This window comes from Phocoena sinus, chromosome 16, assembly GCF_008692025.1.
Source record: "Phocoena sinus isolate mPhoSin1 chromosome 16, mPhoSin1.pri, whole genome shotgun sequence".
NCBI classification, from domain to species: domain Eukaryota; kingdom Metazoa; phylum Chordata; class Mammalia; order Artiodactyla; family Phocoenidae; genus Phocoena; species Phocoena sinus.
The window spans coordinates 84,619,669-84,636,654 of NC_045778.1; the positions used below are offsets into that span (position 1 = coordinate 84,619,669).

A 16,986-nucleotide genomic window follows, 5' to 3' on the forward strand; every position below is an offset into this window, starting at 1 on the left:
GTCCTGAGCGGCATCCTCTGGCCGTCGCGCCTGGTTTTCAGAACCTTTCTGCGCCTTTTGCCTTTGTTATCCAAGCAGTGGACTCACCGCAAACTGGCTGTGGAGTCCTGTTCCCCGTTCTGGTGGAGGCGAGCTCTCAGCTGCTGGGGGCCAGGGGCTGGGGGCGGGGTCAGTGCAGAGCCTGGAGTGGAGGCCACGGGGGCCCCCGTGGCTCCAGGCTGTGGCTAATCGCATACCCGGGACAGTCCTCAGAGATGCTTGAGCAGACAGGTCTCCTAAGGAGAGCGAGGGGGACCGGGGCGAGTTTCTTGAGCAGAGGCGTTCGTGACTGTTCTCCGCGGGCTAACAGAACTCCACTCCTAATGGACTGTAACTCAATGCTGTGTGTCACTTTGCTGAAAGAGGTGCTAATATTTCAGGCGTTTGTAGAGCCTTCAGTTCTCGTTCTTCTCGGCCTCGGGGACAGTTTTGCATCTTCGTGAGGGACAACCACGAAGTGACCGGCGGGTTGGGGTAGAGGCAGGGAGCGCGGCCAGGCCAGGCTAGTGGGCGCACGGGGTGCCTGCCACAGAGACCCTCCGGGGCCCACCCTGCGCTCCAGATGACGCCCGCCAACCCCCAGTGGCCAGGGACGGCAGTCGGGACCAGGCCAAATGAAGGCCTTTAAGGCCACGTGGTGTTTCCACGTGCTGGTGATGTAAAAGGCTTTAAGTTCGTGCTCAGAATAACTGGTGGGCAAAGAGTGTGATGCTGGCGCTGGCATGAGCCGTGCCCACCTGGTCTGTGTGACCGGCCTCGAGGGGATGCAGAGCCGCTGGCATGAGCCATGCCCACCTGGTCTGTCTGTGTGACCGGCCTCGAGGCTGGTTGTTTGCAGTGGACAAGGCGACAGTCAGCTTTCCGTGTCCTGTGTTGTCATCCTGTCCACCCTCCCTGCTCTCCGGTCCAGCGTCCGCTTGCGGCTCCCACTCTCAACCCGGATTTGGGCCGATCGCGGGAGCCCCCCTTTCCTCTCCCCAGGATGGCCCGGCGTGAGTGGCAGTGCTTTGGGACGCCCCAGAGGTGACCACCAAAGCCTGCCCTGTGCATCCAGCAGGGAGTTTCTAACGTAGAGTGTTTTTCTGAGTTACTGTCGTTGGTTTTAAAATAAAGAGATCAAAGTATGAAGATGAGATGGCTTAGCTGCCTTTTCCACTAATGTGGTGGCAGCAGGCTTCCCGTGGTGTGGAATCCTCCCGCGGCCCTGCACGCAGCCCTGCCCTGGACCCAAGTCCCTTCGGAGCGCTGCTGCCCACCTGCACCCTCAGAACCGCCCCCGCCGCAGGAAGCCTCCCATCACTGAGGCTCGAGAATTCCCAGAGGTGGCGGGATGCGCCCCACACGCTCCCCTCTTGTCCCACTGACTCCTAAACTGTGTCTCCCAGGCCTGAGATTCAATCAAGGAAGCATTCGCGTGGCTTTGCCTGGGTGGGGCTGAGGAGGGGACCGCCCCCAACACCGTGACAACAGCAAGTAGCCTCTCCGTGTAATCGCAAACATAGAGCTTACCTTCCAGCCGCTGACAGGGTCTCGGGGCCCCTGGGGGTCCACACGTCACGGCCGAGAACTCCCCAAACCTGGAAGTAACCAAAACGCCGCCATTAGCGGATAGATGTCGGCTGCTGAAGCGGCCGGACCGCTGCTCCCCGCGGGCCTGGGAGCAGCGGGAACCAGGGGGCCGGGCGCTGCTGTCTGTGGCGCGGGAGCCGCCGGGGGGTGGAGGGCTGCTGCGGCCCCTGCGCTTGTGGCCCTGCGTGACACGTGTGCCTCAGAGTGAAGCTGACCAGGGAGGTGGACGGACGCACAGTCAGAGTACATACCTCGCCGGAGAAAAGTCACACCTTCCCAAGGACGGACAAAAATGCTCCACGGTGGGAAAAAGGTTTTTACTGGGCAAATTTATTACAGAAAAAGACCCAGCGAGAGCTTTCGAAAAAGACAAACATATACACAACACAGGGATGAGATATACCACACGGCAAAAATATACACAACACAGGGATAAAATATATCACACGGCTCTGGCCAGAGGAGGCTGTCTCTCTCCAGTGGATACAGTTATTTTTATATTAAAGATTCGGAGGCACTTTTCAGACTTCTTTCTGGGCCATAATTCAACTTTGGACCATCTATAGGTTCCTGTCGGTAACGATAAGTATAAGATGGTGACAACTGGACAGAAAGGCTGAGCTCCCTGCTGTGTGCCCGGCCTGTTCTTGGGAAGGGAGCCAGGGAGCTTGTCCAGCTGGTCACCGAGCCCCGGGTGGATACGGCCCACACCGAGGCACGGGGGCAAGCGCTGAGGGGCGAAGGGAAGCCGCCGGTCGCCCCACGGGGATGCTGCGGGCACCTGTGTCCACAGAGCCGGGTCAGCTCTATGGCTCTGACCACGGGCCCCTCCTCCCCACGGCAGTGTGAATGTTATTGCCCAGTTCAGGTGCAGCTTCCTTCCGCCTCCTTTTCTTTCCCAGGAGTCTCAGGTGTTTGGAAACTGAGTTCCTGCGCGGCCACGGCCTGCCGGCCTCCGGGGCTGCCATGCACGGGTGGACGGTCTGCCAATTTGCTGGCCAGGCGGGCCCGTCTGCCCTCAGCAGGGCCGTGACTTGGGAACACTCACGTTCTCCCCGAGCGAGAAGCCCCGGAGGGTCTCCCCCAGCACCCCCAATTCTCCGCCTCCCGCTTCGGTGAGAACTGGGCCTGTCTTGCCAGGTTCAGGGGCCCCCGCCCCCTCCACCCTCAGGGTCCTCCTGAGCCCGCGTCTCTCGCGCACAGCGGCCGGCCCTGCGGAGTCGGGCGGCCGACACAGTGGGCCTTTGTGCCTCCGCGGCCTGGCTGCTGGCCTCGGGCCCTGGTGACACCACCCGCCTGCCCGCCGCTCAGATGTAGGCCAAGCCTTGTTGGCAGCGCCCTGGCAAGGGGGCCGCTTGCCCACATCCTGAATCCTGCGGGAAGGAGCCCGAGGGGCTGGGCGGACAGGTGGGCGATGGTTAGCTTTATCGCAGGGCCATTCGTTGTGGCGTCACTCCCCACCACGCGGGGCCAGGCCGGCGGCTCGTCCCACGTCCCCGCCCTGCGCAGCGTTTGCTTTCAGATAAGTCCGCGTGTGCAGCGAGCATTAATCATTGGCAGCCCCGGCAGGCAGCGCTGGGCCATCCTCGGAGTGGCCTGGGCAGGGCCCCCCTCTCGGGCCCATGCTGGCCTTGCCCGGCCCGTCTGCACCGGCACCGCCCTGCTCACTCCTGGCCTGGCTCTGGGAGTGGCTGGCCCCTTCCGGGAGTCTGTCCACAGCAAGGGCCCCCGGTCCGTGGGGTGAGGGTGCCGCCCCCAACCGCCCTGCCCGTCCCGGCCAGGGCGCCCCTCATGGCCAGCTGCTTTTGCCTGCTGAATCACACGTGGGCAGGCCCCACGGCAGCAGCAAGGTTGAGGACACGGACTGAAGGCCCGGGGGGAAGCTTGTCACGGCTCCGGGCCTCCCGGGCCCTTCCCTGTTACTCCTCACCAGGCTGACTGTCCCCGTGATGGCCTGTCAGTCAGCTCCTGGCGGTGGACGGGGGACTGGACTCGGGCCCGGACACCCTGTGACGATGGCTCCGCGGTGTGCGTGGGGACTGTCCGTCACTTACCTGAGTGGGGTTTTCGTGCTGTTTCTAACGCAGGACGCTTGCCGTGGGCAGGTCCCCAGGGGGCTCTGTGGGCATTGGGGCGCAGCCTCAGTGGGACCCCCGACGGCCAGGGCTCCCGAGGGCTCTCCCGTAGCAACAACGTCATAGGTGCAGCTGAGGGTCACGCAGTGGTTCCTGAAGCCCCCGGGACTCGATCCCACTCCCGTCTGCACTGCGTCTCTGAGGGATGCTTTGAGCCGGCCCGTTCAGCACTCCTGGAGCAGCGTGTGTCTGTGCGGCTCCTGCCTGGCGGGGGGCGTGGGCGAGGCCCGGGGTGGCTGGCTCCACCTCCCAGACCTGTTGACCGCAGATGTCCCCCCAGGTGAACCTGGCCCGCCCCGCCTCACGGTCAAGGACCAGCTTGGGTGGGCTCAGAGCACACACGACCTTCCCAGCCCCGACCACAGCCCTGTCGGCCGCTCTCTCCCCTGACCTTGGCCTCCAGTGGAGGGGGCCGGGGGCTTGCTCTGTGCTCAGCACATCTTGCGCTGGGCACTCAGGGTCGGCCCGTGCGGACCCCGATTCCTGCAGCTCCCGGGAGGATGGGGTGGGCAAGCGTCGCTCCTTCAGGACCACAGCCAAGCTAGGCTGGGACGTGCCTGAACAGGCCCGCCGTTGGCCGCCCTTTTCCCTGAAGGAAGTTGTCGGGTGGTCAGCGCTCCGTGCTGTCAGCAAGGGTAATGCTGTTAGAAGCAGAGATTAGGGGCGTTTTGTCTGTGGCCGTGTTCGCTGCCTGCGCCTTCAGTGAACTAAATCCCTGCAGGGCCTGGGGCCGTAGGTCGCCGTTTCTGGCGAGAGTGCGTGGAACGCTCTGGAGGATGGAGTCGGCTGAGAACCGTTAACGCGGGTTCTGTGGACCCTGACCACGGGCCACGGAGGGAGGGAGGAAGGGCAGAGGCCCCACGCGAGCAGGTACCCAGGACAGAGCAGCTCAGGGAGACGGTGGCATTTTTCTCCTCCAGCTGAAAGCGCGGGAAAATTTAATAGAGAGTACGGCGCCATTCACAGCAGATACCATGTGGTATTTGGGAGCTGGCCTAAAAAGCACATTAGACCTTGGCAAGGAAAAAATTCAGACTATTGAAGGCCATAGGAGGTGCACCACGAGAAAGCAGACCCACCATCCTCATGGGTGTGCAGGGAGCACGGCTGAGGGTCTCCCAAAGCCCGTTAGTTCATTCTGGTTAAATGCACCTGCTGTTAGTTCAGTGCAACCCAATCCAAATGCCCACGGGGTGGGGTGAGCAGCTTTACATGGACCAGGGCGGGCCCGCTGAGCAGTGCAGAGCCCGGAGCCGGAGGTTCCGGTGAGTTCTGGGCCTCAGCCAGGCGGCTAGTGGCAGGGTGTCGGGGGCTCAGCTGGTGGTCACAGGCCCCACCTGCTTCTCGCCATGTCAGTCGGTCGGCTGTGGTGGCTCCATTCCCAAGGGGCCCCAGGCGTCTCCCCGCTGCCGCACCGGGCCGGTGGGCGGGAAGCAGGGCCCGTGCGGCCAGGGCAGTAAGTCAGGGCCAGGCACACACTCCACCACAGCGAAGGTCCAAGGCCACGGCCCCGGGCACCTGGGCGTTTCCTGAGGTGGACGCCTCGGTGGGACATGGGTGTGGCGTCAGTCTGGGCCCAGGCGTCCGTAGGCTCCTGGGCAGGTTTTCGTTGGGCTGTAGGCCGCATCCAAAAATAAAACCAAGTTTAATGGACGTGTCCATGTCCTTGGGGAGGGTTTATCTGAAGTGCTGGGGGGGAACAGTCCTTTGACTTTATTCTGGAAACTTCCGTCTGCCTGTTCTCACCCTGGACAGGCTCGGCCTTTCTGAGGTGCGTGGGGCAGAGCCCACACCACCCTCCCCCCGGGCGCGGAGGAGGGGCTGGAGGAGGGGCCCCGTGGCTGCTGACCGGTGCCTTCCTGTCCTGTCTCCCCAGCTACCCATACAGTGAGGACTCCAGCCAGGGCAGGCAGTACATGAACACCCGGTGCCCCGCCTGGTGTGACCGTGTCCTTATGTCCCCGTCCGCCAAGGAGCTGATTCTGAGGGTAAGTGTGGGGGCTGTGCGGGCCAGAGCCCTGGCGGGTGGGGAGCCTCGGGTCAGGGGACGTGCCCTCCTGCCGGCCCGGATGAGCCCTGACCCCGTTCTCGGGGCTGGGATGGAGCCCGATCTCCAGTGTCTTTCTGGATTCAAAATAGACATAAACTGTCGCCAGTGCTTTAGGAATCGTTTAGTTTATTGTGTCCTCGGGGTGGGGGGGGGGTCAATGAGCTCTTGTCTTCGAAAGAGCTTGGGAGCTGTGAAGTCTGTCCTTATTTTCCTAAGTTGTAAATCAGAGCCAGAGTCACACTGGGGCTTGAGAAGTTAAAGATGCACGGCCAGCACTCAGGAGGCAGCCCCGTGAGACTCGGTGCGGGGAGACTTTGAGTTTCCTGGAGCCTCCGGATTTCCCGGGGTTTTTCAATGCCCACGTTTAACACAAGAGGGCTGCTCTAAAGAATCAGTATCTGCATTGGTTTTGTCAACCCCATCAGTGAAAAAATATAATAACGAGGTGCGTTGATTCATCAGGGCAGCGGTCTGGCCTCTGCGTGATGTGGGCCGCCAGCTAGGAGGGGGCAGGAGGTCCCCACGGCCCAGGCCGTCCCCCAACCTCAACCCAGTACGTTTTGGGCTCTAGTCACCACCCTCCACAGCCCCCGAGGCTGCTGCAAGGAGCCCTGTCTGCGCCACTGGACCCCGGGCCCTTTACCCAGAGACGCAGCCAGGAGGGCAGAGCCCCCTTGGCCTGCCCAGGTGCACGCCCGTCCCCCTGCTCAGCAGCCCCTGCAGCCCCCCTCCAGGAGGCCCCGCTGCTGGCCTTTCCGGGGCGGGCCAGCCCTCCACGCTCTGCCTTGAGCCAGAGCCCCCGGGTGCGTGGGGAGGGAGGCCGCTGGGCCCGGGTTGGAGGTGGGGACGCGTTGGGTCTGCGGTGAACTTGCTCTGACGGGGCCTGGGGGCAAGGGCCTGCGCCCGGCTGTGACACGCCCGCCCCGAGAGCACATCACAGAGGACAGGCGCTGGCTGGGCTACTCCCACAAGCAGCCTTCCCGAAGGGAGCTGCACGGGACATTGGCCCTGACCACACAGACCCGGGCAAGCATGCCTGGTGCCCGGCCTTGGATGCAGCCCTGCCCTCTCTGCTAGGCCTGCCCTTGGGGCCCTGAGATGCCATGTGAGGAAGCAGAGAGTGGACAGTGGACATAGCGGCTCACACCGGCAGGCGAGCTGAGCACAGGGCTGCGTCCAGAGAGGGTGCCTCAGGGGCCTCGGGGCGCAGAGAAGAGGCGAATATCCTCTTCCAGGGAAAAAGACATCCTGCGGTAAACCCACCAAGACAGCAGGAGTGCGTAGGATGGTGAGGGGGTTGCCCAGGGCTGCAGACGGGTCCAGCAGAAGGCGGCACTGCAGGCTGTGTTACCTGCGTTCACATCATGTCAGCTTCGGGGCCCGAGACTTGATGCTGCAGACACAGCGGGGACAGAGCTCGGCTGGGTGGCCCAGTGTGGGGAGGGCCCAGCGCCTTCCTGGGGGGGTGGTAACCCCGGCAGGCCCTCCCCTGGGGGCTGGCCGGCGGGCGGCAGGCGTTACCAGCCCACTGGCCGTGGCGCGAGCAGCTTCCGCGGCGTCACCCATCATGCCGCGCTCGGTCACCTCAGCACCGTGTCCGTTCTGCTTCCCGGCCCCGGAACACGGAGGTGGCGGGCGTGCTGAACGCGCGGCGAGGTGAGCGGCGCCCGCTTAATTTGTTTATCTGTCTCACGACTACGCACTTGGAAATCCAGTTTTATGCTGCCTTTGTAAATCACCACGCTGCGCTTGAACGTTTCCCCACTCCGGGGAGGTGCTGTGATGGCGAAGGATGCGCAGAGGGGTCTGTCCTTATGCCTTCTGGCAGCGACCATGCTGGAAAGTAAATCTGACCTTAAGCTTCCCGCCGCATTAAAGATAATTCAGTTTATAGTCTCAGACGCTTCAGCCGAGGATGTGAAATCCTGGCCCAGTTGGAGCCACAGCCGACTGACTGCGGGAACACACCCTTGGCCGCACACCTGGAGTTAAGGTGCCTGTAGGCCGGCAGAGGAGGGAGGGCACCCTGTGCACACAGCCTGCGTCACTGGGCGCAGACCGCTGGGTGCGGCAGCGTGGCGTTCGGGGAAGTCTGTTCTCGTTTGAACAGGGAGTTCTGGGTCACAAACAAATGGCAACAGGGCAAACAGGAACCGGGTGGGCTTCCTCAGTGCCGGGGGCACAGCTGGAAAGAAAGCTCACAGCTGCCCCGACTGCGGCGAGCATGGTCCAGGGCCCGGCCCAGAGGCAGAGGGGAGCTCGGGCTCCACACCAGCGGCCCGTGTCGCCACCTCCCAAGGCCGGAGCCCTCCCACCTGGGACAGCCGGGTGCCGAGGTGCTGCCCGGACTGCCCGGACCTCCCTCCTAGGGGCCAGAGGCACACTGGCGGCTCTGAGCCGGCCAGAGCCCCACGGAGACGTGGGCGGGGTGGCCGCGGGCGGAGCATCGCTGGGCTGCCACCCGCTCGCTGCTTTCCCAGGAAACCCCACCATTTCCGCCTTCCATGCCTCTCCCTCTGTTTGCTTTTCCCAGTCGGAGAGCGAGGAGAAGGTTGTCACCTACGACCACATCGGGCCCAGTGTCTGCATGGGAGACCACAAGGTGACAGAGCCGTGCCGCGGTCTGGGGGCTGGGCCCGAGGGGCGGGCCGTGGTGGGCTCTCCAGGCTGGGGGCCGTGGTGGACTCTGCTTCCACTGCCCCTCTTCTCCGCCTCCTTAGTCTGCTTCACAGAGGAGGCCAAGTTGGTCTGTTTTTATTTAACTTTAATGAAATACCAGAAGGTAGGTGGGTAGGGGCTAGATAGGCAGGTAGATAAGGCAGAAGTGACTGGTCACAGTAGAATAAAATACACAGTTTTACTATTTGTAAAAGGAGGCTGTGTCCACCACTGGCTATTTGTGGAGGCCGTTTCCTGAACGTGCACTCAAGTATATTCCTGGCTTCCGGCGACCACCCACCACCAGTGCGGGCGGGAGACGGGCGTGTCACTGACCCAGTGCCTCGGGGGAAACACCGAGTATTTGTTCCGGGACTAACTTTGTACGTGTGACTGGCCCGGGCCCCTCCGAGGCGGGTGTGGTGACGGGTCGTGTGTCACCATCAGCCACGTGAGAGACGTTCACCGTTTCCCATTTTCAGGGCCTCTGGGCGGGTCGCCCACACTGCCCAGTGGGCCGGATCCCAGGACGGGCTCTGTCCTTCCCCATGTTCTTTGGGCCTGAAATCAGCTCTCACGTTGTCTTTATCTGGAAACAACACCGTCTTTAGAGAACACGAAGGCCCTTTGCCTCTAGCCTCTGGTCGCCCAGTCCCACCAGCTCCTCGAGAACTGGGGCCTGCGGGCCGCGGCCGGGTAGCCCGGGAGCGGGGTCTGGGCGCCCAGTTCTGACAGCCTCTCTTCTCCCGCTGCAGCCCGTGTTCCTGGCCTTCCGCATGGCGCCCGGGGCAGGTAAACCTCACGCACGTGTGCACAAGTGTTGTGTGGTGCAGTGAACTGGTGGTAAATATGCCTCCTCCCTCGAGTTCACCTTTCTGAGCTTTTTGTGGTGTGTCTGTCCCCTTAACAAATGGCTGATTCCACGGCAGGGAAGCGATGCCAGCGCCACGAGGGGACCCCCGGCGAGACCCCCCTGCAGCACAAGGAGCCGCGCGCTCCGACAGCTGCATCGACAGACCCGCCTGAGCGCCACTGCTAGACGGCCGGCCCCACACGCCGCTTCAGCCCCGGACGGCGCTCCGGACGAGCCTCACATACCTCACTGTCGTGTCTGCTCGTGTGACATCAAGTAGAAACATTGGGAGTTTTTAAATAAGTCACAGTCCTGTCGCCAAAACTCTAATAGACAGCAAAGAGATTCTGCATTTCAGACTTCACGGTTTTCGATTTTTAATTGTCAGCGTGGAGGAGCTTGTCCGGCATAGAAACCCCACAGGGCTCGGAGTCCCCTCCGTGGCGGGGCGGCCGGGGCTCTGCCGGCCGGCGGCGTGGCCCTCGCTTTCACTTCTGGAGGCCCCTCTTCCCTGTTAGTCACTCTACTGCCATGTTACATGGTTTTTGAATCACACTGCAGCTGCTTTCCATTTTTATATATATAAATATATATATAAATATATACTTTTTAAAAATAATTTATAAACCTTACCAAAACTTACGCTAAATATACTTTCCAGTATGAACGCTTGAGTGTCATATCAGCAGGTAGAATTGGCGTCTAGGGGTTTGGTTACGTGCACGTCAACACACAAAGCTATACAACAAGTACTACGACCCAGCAGAGACGTCAGGGGTCAGACCGACCACAGCACATCCATACGAGCAGTTGGAGACTCCTAGGCCTTTTTCTGTCTAATATTAAGAACTGAATGTGAAGTTTATAGCTAGCTCGGGTGTACCTTTTAAGAATTTTGTAAACCGTCTTGTCTGTCTTTTGTTACTGTTCTATGGTGCCAAGTATTCTACATAAAACAATAATATCATGGGAGAAATAAAAATAGCTAGTCTGCTTCTGATAGAAACTGCTTGTAACATGGCCTGTGTATAAAAACATCCAGAGAAACAAACTGTGCGCGTCCTTGGACGCTGAACCTCTAACGACCTGTCGTAACCCTGCTGCACGTACTTGCTCCTGGCACCCGGCGGAGCCGTGAGAGGTGGTCCCAGGGCCCACGGATGAAACACGAACGAACGTTTTATGAACTTGCTTTAACACTACAGAATTCCTGGGCTGGGTGAAGGCGCTGGGTAGAAGCTTGCTTTAGATAAATCACAGCCGCTGCGAGTGAGCCGGCGTCCACGTGCCGAATCTGTGTCCTTGACGGTACCGTCGGGGTCTGCGTCCAGCTGCGGTCGCTCTGCTCTGGCCGACTCACAGCGGTTCTGTGCAGCGGGGTTTCAGCTGTCGGTCACTCAGGAGGCCTTTGGAAATGACCGCCCCGGTCCCTAAGCAATAAAACCGATCGTGGTGAAAATATCCCGTCTGCTTTGCGTTTCCTCCTCCCGTGCTCCGGCCCGTCGTAGCCTGCGGTGCAGGCTACGCTCGGCGCTCGGCGGCAATCCGGGACTCCACTGTCGGATGCCGTTACAGAGCTGAGCTCTGGCGTGAGAGCAGAAAGATCATCTTTTGGGTTTTACTGCAGAGGTTACTGCTGGGGTTTACCCCTCAGCATTGTTTAAATGAGATTACATCAATGTGTTGCTTTCCTCCAAACTTGAAAACTGGAAATTCCTTTGCTCTTAACTTGAGCTGAAAGAAGAGTTCACTCGCATAAATTCTGAAACAAAATGAATGCTCCCTTAGAAAACCAGCCAGTGAAGAACGTCGGTATTTTAAATTAATGCAGCCACGTAGCAAAAAACACCCAAAAAACAAAACTTCAGCCTTTTACATTTCTCTTTAACGTTTTCAGTAATGCCTTCCAAGAAGGATCTTTCTTGCAGTAATACAACCCTTTATATTCAGTTATGCAGCCACGTGGAGCGTCCGGAGTCTGCACGGATGGGGTGGTCTTCTGTGGACCAGAGCAGACGCAGGCTGCTGTCAGCTGGAATCCTGGCCCTTGGATTCCGGGGTGAGGGACAGGCCAGAGAGAGGGCTTCCCGGACCTCCGCGGGGCTGGGGGGCCGGGTCGGTCTGGCCGATCCAGGGAGGTGCCCCGGGTGGAGGCCGGAGGAGCTGCCCAGGAGGAGGACAAGGTCCAAGCACTGGCCAGACGTGCTTCCCCTGCATCCCAGGGTCAAACGGGCAAAGAAAACTCCAGGGCCCCCGACAGAACCGACGCCGGGGCAGCAAGATTATCTTGGATTTCTCTTTGTAGTCCCGGTTTGAATTAAACCCCGCTTTCCACCGATGAAAACAATATTGAACCGCAGGAGAAGTGGTACGGTGCTGATGAATTTTAAACCTGATTTACTTCAAATTATGTAGCTACCGAGGCTGGGCACGTTCCAACCTACATAATCACGGCAAAGCACGCCAGCAGGTCAGCAGGAGCTAGGGTCCAGCGGCGCCCCTCACCGCCCCCACACCCACCAAAGGGGAAAGCCACCACTCCGGGTGGGGCAGGAGCGGGGGTTCACCTGGCCCTTTCCGGCAACCCCAAATGTGTTTAAATCTGCCCACACCTCATCCACCTAAGCCAACAAAACAGCGGGCCTCCAGAGCCCTGGGGAGGGCGCCCCGGGCTGGGGGCCGGTGGAGTTGCGGGGTGGGACGGGACAAGGGGTCCTACCTGCTGCCCCGCGCGAGCCACAGCTGCCTGCGCCGGAGGAGCCGCCGCCGCCGCCGCCGAGCGCCCAGCGCCCCGCTCCATCCCCCCGCCGTCGGCTCCGCTCCCGCTCGCTGAGTCCTGGCTCTTCCCGGCCCTCGGCCCCGGGCGGCCCCTTCCCTTGGCCGGCAGCCCGAGGGTTCTCGGGCGGGGCCGCCTTCCCCGCGCCGGGCCTCGCGGTGCCCTCGGTCCTGCGAGCTGCTGCCGCCGGGGCAACCCGGGGCGCGAGGCGACCGGGACTCCATCGCACCCCGATTCTGAGCCGGACCTGCGCCAGACCCAGGCGCCCCTTCGGCCGAAGGCGCGGACCCCGCGGCATTGAAGACTGGACAAGGGGACCCGGGACACAGGGCCCGGCAGAGGGCCGCGCCACCGCGCCTCGCCCGCGGTTTTCGATAAGGAAGAAACACGCGGTGCAGCCTCGGGAGCCACGGCTCCGACGGGGGACGTGTTAAATAATTTATTGATTATACAAAGTGATTCCTCTCAGGACGCGCGGCAGCGGCGGTCCCGATCCCGCGCCCACGCCGAGGACAGGGACGCGGGCGCTCTGGGGTCCCCGCACGCCGAGCCCGAGCCAGGCCGCTTTATAACTTATTCTGTAAAAATATATATACACACTCCGGCGCGGGCGGCTGGCGAGGGCCGCCGGCCCGCGTCCCGTACCCTGGTTGTCCGGCCTCGCCGCCGCGTCCTCACGAGGCGTCCCCCGCGCCGCCGCCGCACGGGCTGACCAGCGCCAAGTTCGAGGGTTTGTGCTTCTTGAGCAGCCGCGTGATCTTCTCATCGTCCGAGTTGGGGTCCAGGGGCCGGTTGTACTCGTCGTCGTCCTCCGCGTCCGAGCCGCCCACCTTCAGCTTCTCGGCGTCCGAGTCCTGCTTCTTCTTAGCCGACGCCATCTCCGCGGCGTGCCGCTTGCGCCACTTTGTCCGCCGGTTCTGGAACCACACCTGGGGTGGAGGATGCCCATCAGGCGGCGCCTCCCGAAGCACCCGGCCCGCGGCAGCGTGGCCCCTCGGCGGCCCGGCCGGAGACGCCGGCGGCCGCGCGGACGCAGAGGGACGCCCGAGGCCACCCCTCTGCCCGGGCCGGGCCGCAGGGCTGGGCGCCCCCGGGACCGAGGCCAAGGCCGACGGCCGCTCGCAGACCGTTCGCAGGACGCGGGGGAGCGGGTGGGCCTGGGCGCAGCGGGACCCGCGGGGTGCCGCCCAGGCCGCAGACGCCTCACCTTGACTTGGCTCTCGGTCATACCCAGGGAGTAGGCGAGGCGCGCGCGCTCCGGCCCCGCCAGGTACTTGGTCTGCTCGAAAGTCTTCTCCAGGGCGAAGATCTGCTGGCCCGAGAAGGTCGGCCGCGAGTGCTTCTTCTTGCCGTCCTTGTCCAGGACCCCGCTGGCCTGGGCTGCAAAGGAGGGCGGGTGAGCGCGGCCGGCGGCCCCGCGCCCCCGCCCGCCCCGCCGCCCCACGCCGAATCCGCGGGTGGGCCACTTACCCGGGCCGGCCAGGCGCGGGTCCCTCCAGGGCGAGCCCTGCACCACGCCAGGCCAGAAGATTGGCGGGCGCCCTGGCAACTCGGCCAGAGGCTTGGGGTAGCCGCGCGCCACGGCGGCCGCGGGCCCGAAGTAGACGCCGGCCGACGAGGCGAGCCCACTGAGACGGGGCAGGCCGCCCAGGAGGCCGCCGCCCGCCGCGCCCACGGGCCGCCCCAGGATGTCGCTGATGCCGTGCGGGGTGCCGAGCGGCAGCTGCGCGCCGAGGCCGCCCAGCGCGGGCGCCTTGAAGCCGGCCGGGCCCTGCAGCGCGTACGGGAACAGCGACGTCTTCATCTCGGCCATGTTGTGTAGCGCGGCCAGCGGCGCACTGCTCAGCACGAACGCGCCCGGGCGGTTAGCGTCCATGGGCGCCGCCGCCGCCGGCCCGGGCGCCCATCCGGGCCCCGCCGCCGCCGCCCGCGCCCGCCGGCCCGGGAAGTTTGCGCGCGACCCCGGCGGGCGCCGGCTGCAGCGGGGTCTCGGGGTGCGGGCGCCGACGGCGCGGATGGCGGGCGCGAGGGAGGGCGGCGGCTCCGGCGCGGGGTGGGCGGCGGCGGGGGTACTCCGCGCTGCGGCGGTGGCGGCTCCGGGGCCGGTCGGAGCGGCGCCGCGCCGCGCGGGCTGGACGCGCTGATAACCGCGGGGCCCCCAGGCGGCGCGCGTGCTGATTGGCTGCCGGCGACCGCGGCCCGGCCATTGGCCAGCGCCCCCGCCGTCTGCGCGCGCCCCCGCTGGCCGCGCACTCCATGAAGGGCCCATTAGCCCGGCAGGTGCCTCCCGGGCCGTAAATTTGCCCCCTGATTTATCTCCCCGGGGACGAAATAAATCCCGTTGGATGGGAGTTTAGTTAGGCAAAGGTTTTAGTGGGAAATCAGGAAAAAATACGAGAACATATTTTATCACCGAAAGAATGCAGATTTGAGGATCCACTTGGCACACTCCGTGCGCCCCATTCGGTGAAGAGGCACAGGCGGGAGGGCGCGGGGATTCAGCAGGCACCTTCGGGATCACAGTCCGCGCCCCGCCTTGCGGCTTCCCGGCCGCCCCGGTCTCAGGTTTGAGGGAGGAACGAAAACATTTCCGGGAACATTCTCCTCTGGGATGCAGAAGGGCGGAAGAAGCGGGACGTCAAGAGTCCACGGGCCGAATGCTAGACTTGGCCCGCGAGAATCTTCTCTGGTTTCGCCAACCAGTGGCTGGCGCCGTGGCGAGGCCTGTCCCGGCGCCACACGCGAGGCTACCGAGTTAAGCGCGCTGCCGGAGGGGCGGTTCCCGGTCCCCTCCCTGCCAGCCGGACTGAACAGTGTCGGGTCAGGGCGCGGGGACCGCCCGGGCCTCCGGGTCAGTCGTTTCCCGGCCGCGAAGTCGCAGCTTGTTCCCGGGGGGCGGGGGGGGCAACCTGAGTCCGGAGCTTGGACCTGGGCGCCCCGACCTAGGGCACAGCCGTTCCCTTGTGAAGCGCGGCCCGAGCCGGCGGTCGGGGACCCTGGCAGGCTCAGAGTCCGGGTCCCAAGGCGTGCGGGGCCACGCTCAGGGCCTTAACGTGGGTGTGCGCCCGAAGTGCAGCCAGCGGGCTGAAGCGTGGCCTTTTGACGGGCACGCAGGGCCCATGGTGTCCTCCTCTGGGTGGAAAAGCCTCCCACCCCGTGGAATTGCTGTGCGGGTTCAAATAAGATCGCAGGGGACAGCGGGCGCCGGCGGAGAGCCAGTGCTGAGTACGGTTCTGGACGTCGCCTCCTTGCTTCTCTTGGCTGGTGTCACAGCAATTACTACGTGGCGGCTATTATTATTATTGGCTGCCTGCAGGGAACGCGACGGGAACGTGTGCGAAACGACGGCTGCAGTTTCGTGGCTGGGCGGCGGTGTGCGCCAGGCCGGCCTCTCTCGGGCCTGGTGTGGTCGGTTAGCAACGACGTTCCCGTTTCACCCCGGCCGCCAGGGTTTCTGTGGCGCGGACGAAGGCGACCCTCTCGGCATTGTGCAGGGACCCAGCGCCCGCTGGCACTGAGACCTTTGGGGGGGTCCATTTTCGTTTTGTGCAGTTAGCTTTCGGGTCTTGGCGCTGCGAGTCCTTACGCCAGATCGCCGCTCAGAAAGCCATTGGCCGCCGGGGCTGGGCGGACGTTCGGTGGCCGCCCCTGCCCACGTGTGCGCGCACCGTGCTGTCCCGGGCGGCGCGCCGTGGCGCGTGGTGGCCCCGGCTTCAGGCGCGGTGCAGTCCGCGCGCATGGGAATTTCTCTCTTCCCGCCTCCTCGGTCGGGGCCGCACTCGCGGGATCCGGGTGTGGCTGCCCCGCAGGCGATCGGCACCTGCGGAGCCAGGCCCGGGATACCTAACGAGCACTCACCTCTCGCTTTCCCGCGCTACCTACGGGCGGCCAGGCCCCGAGGCCCGCCCCGGGCCTCACTTGAGCCCCACTGCCTCGGGCGCAGCGTAGGTGCTCCCCGAGAGCCCAGCCGCAGGGAGGATCCTTCCCAGCAGGGTTTGGGGCCCTCTGGGCTCCTCGGAGGCGGCTAACGGTGGGGCCAAGGTTCGGGCTCTGAGGGCGTGGCAGTTACTGGCTTGGGGGCGGGGCCAAGTGGGAGGGGCGGGGCCGGGTCCCTACTCCCGGCACCGAGGAGCCGACTCTGGGCAGCTGTGGTCCGACAGTTCTCTGGGGCGGGCCGGGAGCGGCGCGCCCGGACGGGACGACAGGGCGCACTGTCCTCCCTGCGACTCTGGCTCGGTGGCTGGAGGAACACCGCAGCTCTGGGTGCCGCGCTGTGGCTCCTCGAGCACCCGGGCTGGGGCCTCCGCAGCCCTTTTGACCGCTGAGGAAACAGACACCCCGAGTCGCTGCCCTGAGTCCCGGGTCTGTCTACGCAGCCGGGCCCTCCCTGGACTGCGGCCGGAATGCTTGGGGTCGCGAGTGGGGCTGCTTCTCCCCTGGCCGCAGAGTGCTCGGCTCTCCAGGGAGCCAGTGGCCCTGGGTGCCGGATGGGGGGCCGGAGTGCGGTTTGGAAGGCCCAGAGAGCATTGGGGGCGCCCGGGGTGCGGGGTGAGGGCGGCCTCTTCTCCATGCTCTCTGGCGGTGGGTGTCTCGGTGCCCTCCCCATGCGTCCTGTCCTGCCCGGGGCGCGGGGGTTCCCAAGCCCCGGACGCAGCCCCCCAAGCCCCCAGGACGCCACGGCACGGGACACCCTCCCCCAGTGCCCCAGTCCCGGGTGTGTAGGCTTGATAACTTGCTCAACTTGCCTGCCCGCCGTCTCTGCGCGCTTCGAGGCTGCGCCCCTCCACCTTCTACGCGGCTCCCACGCCACGCCCTCCTCCTGCGCTCCCGGGAGCCGCCCCCTGGGTAGGATCAAGGGAAACGCCCCTCGTCCGGGGAAAGTGCCGTGGCCGCCTGCGGGGAAGGA

General features: G+C 64.0%; 2 protein-coding genes across 4 annotated transcripts in view; one reads left to right on the top strand and one right to left on the bottom strand.

Moving 5' to 3' along the window:
- INPP5A (inositol polyphosphate-5-phosphatase A) overlaps positions 1–10,765 on the top strand; it is a 182,299-nt gene extending 171,534 nt beyond the window's left edge. For 2 of the 3 annotated variants that reach the window (XM_032607389.1, XM_032607391.1), the window contains 4 exons: positions 5,620–5,731; positions 8,327–8,395; positions 9,207–9,243; positions 9,381–10,765. In XM_032607389.1, the coding sequence (XP_032463280.1) occupies positions 5,620–5,731; positions 8,327–8,395; positions 9,207–9,243; positions 9,381–9,490 (328 nt within the window). In that variant the 3' untranslated portion in view covers positions 9,491–10,765. Of the gene's footprint in view, positions 1–5,619; positions 5,732–8,326; positions 8,396–9,206; positions 9,295–9,380 lie in introns of all 3 variants that reach the window. The other variant, XM_032607390.1, reaches the window with a different exon arrangement.
- A 1,740-nt stretch (positions 10,766–12,505) lies between these two features.
- On the bottom strand, positions 12,506–13,956 carry NKX6-2 (NK6 homeobox 2). The gene is made up of 3 exons (XM_032608888.1): positions 13,551–13,956; positions 13,288–13,460; positions 12,506–13,009 (listed from the first exon to the last, which is right to left on the bottom strand). The coding sequence occupies exons 1-3, from the start codon at positions 13,954–13,956 to the stop codon at positions 12,755–12,757; spliced, it is 834 nt and encodes a 277-aa protein (XP_032464779.1). The 3' UTR covers positions 12,506–12,754.
- Between the last annotated feature and the right edge of the window lie 3,030 nt (positions 13,957–16,986).